Below are 13,726 nucleotides of genomic sequence, written 5' to 3'. Positions count from 1 at the left end.
ATTGAAAATATGGCTATCATAGAAGTAGTTTTCCTACGGGCTTCTTGATTAGTCAACTGGGGATTGTAGCGTTATGTATGAAATTCATGTACAAAAACATGTACGGCGCTGAACAAAACTGTTGTTAACTTCTTACAGGAAAACTTTATTGTCCACGAACTTTACATACAATGTATATCAAAACAGACGTTACGTTTGAGCGTATCTTTTCTGCGGCGTACTGGATTGCAAGGAATAACAAAAAACCACACATATATCATACGTTTTAGTATTCTGGGTTGTACCCAGTTTTTCTGTCAAGAAATTTCAAGAAGTTAGTTCATGAATTAAAATGCGGAAATAAAAAATAACGACAAAACTTCCACTGAAAATGCTAACTCTTAAAATTGTATTTTAGCCAGTTTTGCTCATTTTTCCAGCGTAATATGCTGTACATCCTTTGGCTATTTCTTATTGTGACCTGTTGTGAATTAAAGTTATTTTTTGAGTCAATTTAGTTTGAGATTTAAAATTGTAGATAATGAAATTCGTGGCCACATTTAAAAAAGGGGGACCAAACAGTCCACGTGGTTATTATATTTGAGAGTTTTTGTAAAACCCCTCTTTCAGTTTTCTTTTAGACAAGGAAAATGGGCTCTGTGCAGAGGAGCTAACTTAATTGTATCAAATTACAGGCAATCGGTACAATTGTATTGGTTACGGATGTGGAATGGCCCACTTACATGCTTCCATGCAACGGACAGATGACGGTTTTCTTTTTGCCACGACTAGGAAAGCCGAAAGCTTTAACGAATTTAGACACAGCTTTATTTACACGGTATGTCTATTATCTTATTTGATTCCGATCTTTTTACCGATTACTTGGCGGCTGTTTCTGGAAAAGCAGAGGATGTTTACCCTACCGGTGCACCTGATCCAAGTTCCCTATTTTAATGGAATCCGAGTTGCTCATTTGATTTTGTTACTTTGTACACATGCATGTGTTATTTTAGTTACTTTATGTTCTTTGTTGTAATTGTATGTTTTACATGTCTGGACATGTCTGGTCTTTGTCCCTGGATTACATTCTTTTGATTTCCGCTAGAATCCTGGTTCCCTTGAATACTCGTGACCGTATTCGATGGTTTGTTCGGGTATATATATATATATATATATATATATATATATATATATATATATATATATATATATATATATATATATATATATATATATATATATATATATATATATATATATATATATATGTTGTAACACTAGGATTTATTTTGATTATGTTGGAGAGAAAAGAGGACATAAAAAGATCGTTGCAAAAATAAGTCACAGATGACGGGATCTGAATACATGACGCCTGCCATGGAGTCTCTTTGTAATATCCGGTCTAACCACTAAGATATTCATAACTACTCAGTCCTTTCAGAAAAAAAACTGAGGAGTAACTTGTGAAGTTAACTTAAGAAGTGTGTATAATAGACCAGATTTATTAAATACATCGTTATTAATGCCCAAAATATATTTTACAGTGTTTGTATTTTCGTTGTCTTGGGGCAAATTTGAGAGAAGCATAAAGGGAAGCAGTATTTCACCATGTGACCTTTATATATTTCAAGTAGTCTTTCCTTGGGCTCAATTTCAAGCAAAATGAAATAAAACTTCTGTTTGAAGTATATAGATTGAATAGCGTTTTTGTTAGATTAGGACAAGAGTATAAGGTACGACATCGATCGCGACAGGCCAATCTTTAAACCTCTTTTGCTGTTCCCGACAACATTTTGTTTTTAATTTTTGAGGCTGCTTCTAATATTTTCATTCTCTCCGTCATTCTCTCTGTCGCATAGCTTCCGACGAATTCCTGTTTTTTTTACCTTCTGCACTCTGGTAACTTATTCGTGCATAATTCCGTAGAGATCAAAGCTTTCAGCTCTCGATAAGACTTTGTGGAAGCTCGAGCTGTGCTCGCCTTAAATGTACTTTACCATATAAAAGCTTGTGTTTACGAAGGTATATTTTTAATGTTGCCAATAACAGATTTAACAATAGAGTATTTGAAATTCGGATTTTTTTATTTTACCATAATTGTAGCCTAAAAAATGTAAGAAATAGTACAATTTATTTAATGACAATAAATTTGTGGCGAGGAGAGGTATTTCAAGATTTTCATGGTTAGTGTCCTGATTAGGTCAGTTTGTGCTATGTTAACCATATTTGGTTTGTAGCTGCGTTAGCATCATTATATCATAAGCATATGACCATCATAAGACGAACTATCTTAGATAATAAATCCTAAGACATCTTGGAAGGAGTAATCAAGGGAACAAAGGTTCTAGCGGAAATCAAAAGTACATGCATTTAATCCAGAGACAAAGATAAGACATGAAAAAGAGACAGACACAACAAAGAACATAGAGTAACTAAAATAATACATACAAAGTAAAAAAAGGTAAATGAGCAACTCGGACTCCGCCAAAAGCAGAAAGCATGGACCAAGTGTACCGGTAGGGTAAGCGTTCTCTGCTTTTATAGAAACAGCCGCCGAGTTGGTTATAAAAAGTTAAGTCCGCGGTAGACGAAAGAGGAAAGAAAAAACTATGACACATTGAACAAGTCAGTTTTCATGGTGCAGATGGATACACCATAATGTCAGGATATTGTTCTAATGCAGTCTAAAGATTTTTTCTTAAAATAAGGGGATAGCTGAAAACCAATCTTAAGACACTTTCAAAATCCAGGCGCCTGATTCTTTAACGTTTTTTTTTGTTTTTTCCAGGTCAAGGACTTACCAAATGGCACATTCAAACTCAGGTTATATCTTACTGACAAAGTAAAGCATCTTTTAATCAACAGTGTACCTGTAAGCAGTGCGATAGATCAGGTAAATAACATGTTTTTGTAGTCACAGATTCTTGTATATAGATAATTGAAAGATTGATTGAGCCGCTAGAAAGGTCACTAGTGGGATTGCCATTGTCCATCGGAATTCTGATATCTCTCTACAACAAATATATCTTTACTGACATCACCACCATTTACAGGTACAGAGATTACATGAATACATATCAATACTATATACGTAATAACATAAACAAAAGAGCTAGACAGGAGACTCAACATATTTCTTAATATTTCTGACAACTTTACGTATTTTCAACAGTGTTTATAAGATTTGCGGTATGGCACGAGAGCCTGTATTATAGTCCACTATTTCACTATCTCTCTCAGTCTATTTGTCTGTGTTGAAAATCCAACTTCAACTATTTACAGAGGGAAAACATTAAAAATCATTCCTAATGGAAAGATCACTTTAATCTTGGGAGGCATTTTCTTGTGGTGTAAGATAAATTGTAGATTCCTCATTTCACTTAGGCTCTTGCTTGATGACTTGCATTCTTTTTGATCGACAGCTTCGATGGTCTCATGGTTTCGTGCTCGTTTCTATTCTCTGGCACTCCGTACTTCTTCGAAAAGGGTGCTGTTGGAATTCTGTATTCCCACCCTATTCATATATTTTGTCAGAAAAAAGAGGCATAATCCAATATAAAGATTATTCCCTTGATTATGAAACACTAGAAATATGATAACAATATTTATCATGCATTTATTCTACAAATACAAAAATAATTAAAACAGATGACAGGAATATCCATATAATTATGTTTGTTTCCACCACCTGTCACATAGTAATGGTACCTATTTCAGCGGCACGTAATTTCACCTTGCATATAGGAAGTTCCCCATCCTCACCCACAGATCGCGTGCTTCGATTGCGTGAGGTCGATCGTTTAGTAATCCCTGTTCGGCTCATAAAAACGACTTTAAAATTGTTAGCCCTTGCTTCTCTGCTGTGCATGCAGCAAACAGGACTAACGACTGGTTGATTCGAATAATATGCCTAAGTTGGATGATAAGCCTTCTTGTGTGCTGTTTCTTCTGTGTGCTGGTAAATTAAATAATCCGACTTGGCGTGTCACACGTCTGTTCCTTTCCGCAAACGTTCTCGTCATATCTGTTAGAAGTCTTCCAACTACAAACAATAATTACTCAATATTTATAAATCTTATTGCAGCAACTTGACGAATTACGAAAGCCTAGTGACCTCCACGGAAAAGCGTCTTACTGTGTTGAACTGGATGTCGTTATACAAGATAACACAATGGTTCTACAGAGTAAATTCGCGAACACAGAAGTTTGGCAGCATACTGGTAAGTTAGATGCGCCAAGAAGGAACATGTGTTGTAAGACTGAAAATTTTGGCCTCTAATGCAAATCAAAGCGCAGACCTTTCTGATTTGACGATACTGATCTGAGTGTTGCAATTTTATCTAAGTATAATTTTAGATTTATACATGGTTCCTTAAATATTCCTTCATTTACTTCACTATGAAAAAATTGCCTTTCTTCCGTCGGTTTGTTCAGGTCAAGGGATAGCTAAAAAGATAAACTTTGAGTGATTGATGCATGCCTCCTACATGTAGTTCTAGCAGTTCTAACAAGCTTTGTCTTTAATTCTCTTTTTGAATCACCACAAGTGTTGTTATACAAAGTAGAATTTCAAAAATAATGTATGCGTACATGTTCTTATTATTAGCAAGAAACCAAAATACTTTGGATAGGCTTTATGTTGAATGGTTGGACAGGTTTTGTCCATTGATCATTGATCGAGGTAATATCTAATCAGGAAAAAATGAAAAAAAAAGTATGTACTTGTGCTTTCTTGTTAGATAAGATTTGTGCGTTTGCATTACTGGAAAAATCCTTCAAGGATAAAAAGAAAACAGACAAACAGATCAAAGAAGAAGAAGCAGAGAAACACAAACTAGCTGACAAAGCAATCCCGTTAGATACAACTGCGACTAGGAAGACCATTACAATTATTGGCTGGTCTCAGAACCTTCTGAAAAATGCTAGTGGCGAGGTAAGGTAGTAAATATGATTTTCTAGTATTACGTACTTCAAAGTTCTTTAGACCACAGCTATGATAAAAAAACGTAATGAACACATGACCAACAATTCTTGCAACTCGTAGGCTGCGTCTATCAAAAATATGAAGAGAGCAGTCCTATTAGAATCGAAATAAATCACAGGAAACTCCATTGTATCATTGTTTTACCACTGGCTGGCTATTTATGTCGTTATTCAATTTATAATTTGCGGTGATAATCAAGAATCTCACATTTTGTGATGGAAAAAAAAAAGATCGGAGACAACCAGTTAGTAAATAAATGAATAGGATTGAAAATACCCAAAAGTTAGAGTGTACAAAAAATAAGAAAGTCAAGTCAGTTTTTGCAACAAAAAAAAATCCCGTTTAGAAAGAAAATGAAATAGTTGCTCCCTACCTTAGCATGCTTTATTCACCTTCATACTCTAACACGTTTTTTATTCGGCTGATTTGAGAGATATGAATGTAGGATTCTCTCCAAAATACAGATCTGTATACAGAATGGAGTATAGTTAATGTAACATATGGCGTATGTAGGTCGAAAAAGTATCGTGAGTACAATGTATTTTTTTTCTACACGATTATTTCACCTCTACCATTCTATGGGTTTGAATTTTAAACGGTACTCAGTGCCGGTGCCAGAAATTCCGAAAGTGAGCGGGAGCTGACTGGTCGAAGGGGTTGGGATTTCAATTTAAACTATATATAGAACCAATTAGAGAAGGCGTGTCCCGTGACCACACTTGGCCCCTTCTGGTACTGAGCAACTTTATATGTTCATATAGTAATCTCTTTTTTAGAATGGTGACATGAAATATTGGAATACTTCCGGTGATGTGACGGTACTAAGAGGAGAAAAAACAGGTTATGGGACGGAAGCCTGTTTCTCTACATCATACATGTGGAGTTCTAAAAACCAGGAAATAAATCTTCTCGACTACTTCACCGCAGAGTATCTTGACACAGCACCAGATATTCAGGTTATTTTAGAAGCATTTAAAAACCTTGAGAATACATGTATAAGTAATACATTGCAAAATCAGTATCACATTCTGTATCATCACGAGATACGTGTATCATCACGAGATACTTGTATTAGCACGAGGGCTGATATTGCTTGAGACTTATAAATACGTTATGTGAAACAGATTTTGCCATGTAATATACACTTTATCATACATTTTCAAAAGGAACGTATTACTGAATACAAACTATTGTTAGACCCTGCAAGAAAAAATGATAGAGAACTCGAGTAGGGGTGCGATAAAGGTTTAGCAATACGATCACAAAATAAATGAACAGGATCATTCGGTAATTTCTGAAGCTGGCCATGAAAATGGTATCAGATTTAAAAAAAACGGTCGACTTCTCTGCTCTAGAACAAAACTTCGGCTTTTACCATCACGTGCATGGTTGCAACTTATTAAAACAAAACGAAAATTAAAGTAAAAGTTTGGCAATTAAAAATAAAAATAAAAATAAAAATAAAAATAAAAAAACAATATCTTCCCTGTCGAAAATCAGTGAAGGTTAGAGGACCTATGGAAGTCTATTTCTGTCATCGTGATAAATGTCGCGAAAAATTATCTCGAAAAGTCGTGATAATTTGGGTATTTTGTCGACATAAATGACAATTTTATCTAAAAAAGTCACGATAATTTTTCGCAATAGTTAAGAAAATTATGTTGACCGTTCGATATAATTACATAAATTATCGCGACTTTAAGGGAACCGACTCGTGATGACAGACATAGACTTCCATGAAGACCAGATTTAAAATTTCAACATATTTTCCTATGTAAAGCAATACATCATGATCGAAAACTCCTATGTTTTTGTACAGATACAAATGTATTTATAATTTTTTTTCTCTAAAAATAGGTTTCAGAGATGTATAAAATGAACCATTGTGGCGGTGGATTTTATATTTTTGAAGCCCAATTATTATCTGAAGATGGAAAGGTAAAGTGTCCTGCCGTATACAAGTGTTTTTTTTCCGGATGAAAATATCGCGCTTTTGTTTTGAAAGGATATTGTTTTCGTGTAACTACCATAAATACACAAAAGATGGAATGTAACTCTTAATTTTAGACGTAATAATTTGTTTTGATTTTTGGGTCCTAACTTTTATCACATATATAGCAAAATTATATCTACGAGAAAAAGACCAACACCCATGGGGAGACATTGCGAATGAGATGTTATGGCCTGATATAACTGGACATATAATTGTTAAATTTAATGTACATAAATAGCTATACTTGCAACTATCAGTTTCACAATATCTATTAGCAACGAAAATAAATGCAGATAGTTAATGATCGAAGGTCATTTAAAAGAAGTATTCTTCAAGTACAATAGGACACACACACATACATTCTTATTATCACAATTGAAACAGGTAATTAAGGAATACAGTACAGGTCAGCTTGGAACCTTAACAAACTCTGATTGGAAAGAAGCATCGGTCACATTCTCTGATTACGGAACTGGTGTCAGGATTGTTTCATTTACATCTCAAGGTAAGATTGCGCATTAAACATACCTCACATCAATTATAGAAACCCGTTTCCTTTCTTATATATATATATATGTTAGCAAATCGTAAACAACGCTGCGTCGTCGCAGCGTCCTCCTAAAATAAAATTTGACCAATGAGGAACGTCGTGAACAACGTCAGTCTCATAATGCAGTAGAGTTTCTGAATTGGTCCCATGATGAGGACATGTGAGAGATATATCAATAAATTCTCTCAGTAGTTTATTTTCTTTTAGGGAAAGATGATAAATATTGGGCAGGATACTTTGGACCATTCATATCGGCTGCTTCAGTTCGTGTGCGTCGAGAGAGTAATCCGGCAAAAGGCGATACATTTGCTGATATTGAAAAGGTAAATATATGACGTAAAAGTAGTGAAGAGCTGAAAGAAATTCTAGAAAAAAATGCAACATCTTTATACTTTTTATACCCCCCTTAAAAACGGGATGTATATGTAAATAGTGATGGTGCTATCTGTCCGTTCCCAGTTTCTATCGGCAACTTTTCCAAATCCAGTGAATTGAACTTGATGAAACTTGTACATTCGTTATCAGATGTGCATCGCCTATATTGTATTTCTAACTGAATGACTTTTGGAGATTCCTGATTCAAAACATTGACTTTGTCATTCATCGACCTAAAACGGATCATCTTTAAAACCACTTATTTCACTTTGATGCAAACATTCCTTCATCAGATGATGCCATTGTGCACCTTTTATTTCATTTGTGCATTTCAATCTGAATGACTTTTGGGGTTTTCTGTATTGTTTCTGGGGAGGTTAAAATGTTCGACCTACAAGTTTTGAAGGATGAATAACATTTTCATTTCTAACTGAAAACCAAACCTGAAACTTTATAAATCTTTATTATATCCTAGAAAGAGGAATCATCCCAACGTTCAGACTTAGATAAATTGGTTACTAAAGTCTTGTCAGATAACGCCATTCTTCTGAAGGATTTCATTGAAGATGATAGTGAGTATTGCGTTTAAAAGGACTAATATTATATTACAAAAACTAAGAAAGGAATTCTGTAGAGCTATCGTTATAATTGGATGAACTACAAAGATTAAAACAACGGAACTTAGATTGAGTATTTGTATCAATTTTTTTTTCTATTTTTTTTATGTTTATCAGCTGAACGTAACTTTGTTATTTGTGTTTTTTGATACGACATCATGGTTATACCTGTACTTGTATGCATGTATAAATATGAGATTTAGCAACAAATTGATCATATCATATATAGAAGTATTGCCCGCACCGATGTAACGAGTGGTAAACTATCTCTTCTAATCTTTTATTTTATTAGTAAAATGGAATTTAAATTAAATTGTTAAAATAGACTATTTCCGACTACTGGTTGGAAAGGATAGCCACATAAGCAGAGTTCTTCTTTGAAGATTCTATAAACAATTTTTGATTTATTTTGTATTTTATAAAATGTACCCGTTAGCAAGGTTAATATTATTTGTCATTTTATCAGGTATGCCTGTTGATAAGGATTTTGAGAGACAAACAGCTGATTTAATAGACACCTTCAAAACAAAGGATACAAAGAAAAAGACACATAAGAAAAGAGAAATTCGAGTTTTTGTTTCCAGTACTTTCCGAGATTTCACAATGGAAAGAGAAGAAATAATCAAAAAAGCATTCAGAGAAGTGTGTTACTTTTGTACTTAAAATAACAGACCAGTGTAAAAAGAGTCTTTAAAAACTTCTTCTCATGCCTATATATACTTACTGTATTTATTTGAAAGCAAAAAATACCTTTGAATAGTAGAATATTGATATTAACTTTCATTTCTTTTTTTTCAAATTCGAATCATTTGCAGTTTTTATCATTACCTAATTTTATAAAATCTCTATTACGCCTCCCTCACAAACTGTAGATTAAGAAGTTCGTGGAAACATTTAGTTCCAGACTAGGTTATAGTAGGTAATTATATATTATTTTTATAGATCAATAGAATTTGTGTAGATCGGGGAGTTTTCTTTACATACGTTGACCTACGTTGGGGTATCACAACAGAACAGACTGATGGCGGAAAAACTATTTCTATCTGTTTACAAGAGGTATTTACTTCTAGATTAAAATTGTTCTTGATTACTTATAGTTGCATAAATAGCTTACGAAATAGTCACATTTTAGTATGTTGAAATTTAAATAAAAACTTAGACTTTAAAATTTGTAGTCGTTGATAAAGTGCAGACTTGTTTTTATTTAGGGGACGACCATTTGATTCTGAGGTGGAACCTAGCAGATATTGAAAATAAATAATCTGGACATGAAAAGTTGAAAATAAATATTCGGACCTAGTAAAATGAATATATATAATCTTGCTCCGATGGGGTTGATAATAATTTTTCTGACTCGCAAAATTTAAAAAATAAATAGGACAGACCCCTTCAGAATCAAATGGTCGCCTTAAGATGGCAAGGTTTAAAGCATAACATTACTACGATTTTAGAAATATGTTAAATGTCCTTACATGGATTGGGATCCTGTTTAAACCTTACTTTCAAGGTTTTACTATAATATACAGGACATTTCAACAAGATAAAAAACTGTTATTTTTTTATGTTAATCCGTTGCCATGTAAACCAACAATTGATATTGACCGTTACTACCAAAAGGTAAATTTTGCTATTTGCTGGTATAGTTGCCATAATATATCCACAATTCCCAATATCAAACAGTAGAACATGTACCAACGTTATGTGTATACTTATAAATTTAGATTATCTGTCTCTCTACAAGAAAATAAAATGCTTGACTGAAAATTAGATTTTGATAAACTTCACAGCGATTTGTATTACATTGCCTTATTATATCAAAATCGAAATTGTTGACAACTCAGGATAACAAAGTGTAATATTCTAGTCAAGACATTATTTTACCGAGGTGCTGAATGAGTTCAATGTCTTTCTATTTCTGAAATTACTATTTTTGAAAAGTAAGGCGTTCCAGTTAACCAGAAATGTATTTAATTTTGTCATTGACAATGTATACAAAATGAAAACAAGTAATATCTTAAAAAAAATAGCAGACGCAGTAAAATTTTACTTCAAAGTTTGTACATTTCTTTCAAGGAAATAACACATGGCATGCAATTTCAAATTTTCGATACAGTTTTTTTCGAACGCAATCCCAAATTTTCGATACCGTTTTTTTAACGCCACTAAGTAATCAGTATTTGGCCAATCGGGAAACAGAATTGCGATCAGGTGACTTGCGTTTCCATAGAAGAGCGTCCTTAAGGTCAAAGCATGAAAAGCGAAACTATACCGACTGCGTCGGAAAAAAAATATTAAAAATGCATGCAATCATTTGTATTCTGGTTTACTTATTTCAGATAGATCGATGTTTTACTTATTTCAGATAGATCGATGTCGACCATATTTCATATGCTTGATGGGTGATCGGTTCGGTTGGGCTCAGAAAAAGGAGAAAAAGGATGACCTGCTCGATATGTCCTTTGATTATGCAATCGAGAATAATCCTGACTTCAAGTGGGTGGATGATTACAGATACGACGCTAGTGTTACACAGGTAAATAAAATCCTAAATCGAAAGTCATGTTACATGATCGTACGAATTCACGAGAATGAATCCCCCCATTCAAGAACATAGAGAGTAGTCGTTAATAGAATAGAGTACAATCTCATTAACGAAAATTTCGTTTGTGTAAAAAATTAAAATATAAAAATTCTAGTAACTGATTGATATTATACAATTTATATACAAATCTATCTTCGGTTCTGAATGTTTTCAACAGCTAAAATTCTGGATTAAAAATATTTCGAGAACGAGCCCTATTACAAACTCTACTGCAAAATAGACTGAATAGATGTTTTCTTTAAATATATAACAGTGTTAGACTTAATTGTTAATCATTTGATACCTTTTTTTTAATATAAACGCTGAATCAAGTCTCAAGCACTTTCATTTTTTTCATACCTCAAAAACAAAAAGGGTTTTGCGTTCATAAACTGTTTCTATATTTTTAGGAATTAATTGGTTTTAAGTCGATAAAACGACAGATTCAATTACACACTATGCACTTGTTTTTATTTTTTTAAACTATTAACTTCATCAATACATTTGTATATGTTTAATTACCAATGTCACACTTGTCATATTACGTACAACACAAAACATATTTGTCGTCTGACATTTTCAGTTAGAGATACTGCACGGTGTACTAAACAATCCTAAAGCCGTCAAGGATACATGCTTCTTTTACATGCGAGATCCACCAAAGGAGCACGAAGTTCCTCCAGAGCTTTACAAGGTACCATATGATTTTTATTAGATTGGCTAACTTTGTTGATACCTTCGATTTGGAGAACTTCTTGTGTGCATTATTTTTTTTTATTTGATGGGTACTTTTGTATTGATAACCACTGAATCGACGCCACTGCTAATGGACCAACAGTCCCTAGAGTAATCAATTTATTTGTCCGACTTGTCTGACCACGAATCTTTTCATATATTATTTATCGAAAGTTGTATTTTAAAATTGCATCATTCTTTGTATTGCTCACGGTAGAATTTCTTGGTGATGGATTTGGTTTTTTATTTCGATACTTTTGGTTTTGAGAACTTTTTGTATACACTTTTTTTTTTATTAAGATCTTCATTTGTATCTGAATTTAATTTTGCTGGTGAGAGGTTTGTATGTTTGTATATCTTTGTTCTCATCATTTACTACATAAGATACGTTTTCTAGATCTGCTATATTTTTTTCATTCGTCTGCTATATTTTTTTTCATTCATACAGATAATTTCAAACTGAATTAATAGTTTGGTTTCTTTAGTGTGGCAAAAGAAAACATACATCATGGATTAATATTGTGACCTTTCTATATAAATATATACCAATTCGTTTCATTTTTGTTATATAAAATTTATGATGGACACAATTCAGTGTTTTGTTGTATTTAAAGGAAAACAATATTTTAAATACTCGTTGGGCGATATTTGTGAATTAGCTGATACAAAGTTGAATAATATTGTTACAAAATAGGGTTTAGGTCAGTAGATTTATAATGAAGATATATTTTAGAGTGTCACTCAGATTCCTTTTTCTTGTTTGTTCGTGTCCGTCTGAGTGAACGCATGCGCGATTAGGACAATTTAAACATAGTTATATAATTGTATTTGTATTACTGTATTGGGATTATCATGGGATTGTTTTCTAAGGGTCAAGACAGAGTTCGTTCTCGTTGTTGCATCCTTCGTGTCCAGTCAGTCCAAGGCTGTCAACCAGTCCCCAGCTTTATTTCGTCTATTTATTCATATTTCTCACCTGTCATTATATTCATATATTCTGCTAAGGGATATGGTTGTTATGGGCTTATTTCCCCGAATTATAAGCTGTAGTAGGTCCTGTCTTCCTTTTTTCCCATCCCGTTATTATATTTTTCCCCTCGATGTCAATGTTTATATTTGACAGACCGGAAGTAATCGGTCATGAGAATATAGACTTCTGTGGGAATGCAGAGATTTCTTAACCAATCATATTGTTTGGAGGCCCACAAGGATAAACCAATGATATTAGCCGAATCAACACATTCCTGAAAGTGGGCCTAAAATTCCAACAAGCGACCTGAAATTAATCCTGGCAGGATTATTCTGATAGCAGTTAGTACTATTTTGCTCGATTTTGACCACTGAGCGCTACCAGCTCGCCAGGAGAACAACACCCGTGGTTTGCCCCTGTATTTTTAGTAGTAAATATTTTTACTACGACGTGACCTTGACATAACCTATAGAACCTAGCAGCCCGTGTCTTATTTTGAGGGACCTCCGTTTATACTTTAGCGTTCAGTGGTAAGGTTTTAACATTATATATATTGTATGTATTAAATTATTGACTTTTGAGAGGTTAATAAATGTAATTTGTTGAAATTCTGTTGAGTTGTGTATTAAGAACAATTGTATGGAGGTACCTTCAAAGGCCACGCTGCCAGTGAAATACCATTTTACCATACACTTGCGCTTGAAATATACCTACACACCCGCGAGGGCGTAACAATATATTAAAAATCCTTCAGAGGATGGTATCCGAGTCCGAGTGGCACAGGAAACGGCAAGATGCTTTGAAAGCAATGGTTCAGAAACATCCAGAGATCAAAGTGGCAAAGTTCAAAACAGCCGTTGAGGTCTCTGACCTCATCAAGAAGGTCAGTGTCTTTCATTTTACCAGAAATGCAATAATGAAACAATAGTCGTTAGTTAAATA

General features: G+C 33.6%; 1 protein-coding gene across 8 annotated transcripts in view; it reads left to right on the top strand.

Annotated features, from left to right (window-relative positions):
* The window catches only part of LOC148617722 (uncharacterized), a 35,098-nt gene that overhangs the window by 5,817 nt on the left and 15,555 nt on the right, over window positions 1-13,726 (top strand). For all 8 annotated transcript variants that reach the window (XM_088585235.1, XM_088585241.1, XM_088585238.1 and 5 more), the window contains 14 exons: window positions 675-817; window positions 2,768-2,872; window positions 4,064-4,199; window positions 4,719-4,912; window positions 5,740-5,919; window positions 6,821-6,901; window positions 7,341-7,461; window positions 7,714-7,829; window positions 8,357-8,453; window positions 8,965-9,140; window positions 9,441-9,554; window positions 10,861-11,031; window positions 11,663-11,773; window positions 13,539-13,667. In XM_088585235.1, coding sequence (XP_088441361.1) covers window positions 675-817; window positions 2,768-2,872; window positions 4,064-4,199; window positions 4,719-4,912; window positions 5,740-5,919; window positions 6,821-6,901; window positions 7,341-7,461; window positions 7,714-7,829; window positions 8,357-8,453; window positions 8,965-9,140; window positions 9,441-9,554; window positions 10,861-11,031; window positions 11,663-11,773; window positions 13,539-13,667 — 1,874 coding nt within the window. The remainder of the gene's footprint in view (window positions 1-674; window positions 818-2,767; window positions 2,873-4,063; window positions 4,200-4,718; window positions 4,913-5,739; window positions 5,920-6,820; window positions 6,902-7,340; window positions 7,462-7,713; window positions 7,830-8,356; window positions 8,454-8,964; window positions 9,141-9,440; window positions 9,555-10,860; window positions 11,032-11,662; window positions 11,774-13,538; window positions 13,668-13,726) is intronic.

The sequence above is a fragment of the Perna viridis genome, chromosome 5 (assembly GCF_037379345.1).
Source record: "Perna viridis isolate PV_CMFRI_1.1 ecotype Kerala chromosome 5, ASM3737934v1, whole genome shotgun sequence".
Taxonomy (NCBI): Eukaryota; Metazoa; Mollusca; class Bivalvia; order Mytilida; family Mytilidae; genus Perna; species Perna viridis.
This window is presented reverse-complemented; position numbering and strand designations above follow the sequence as displayed.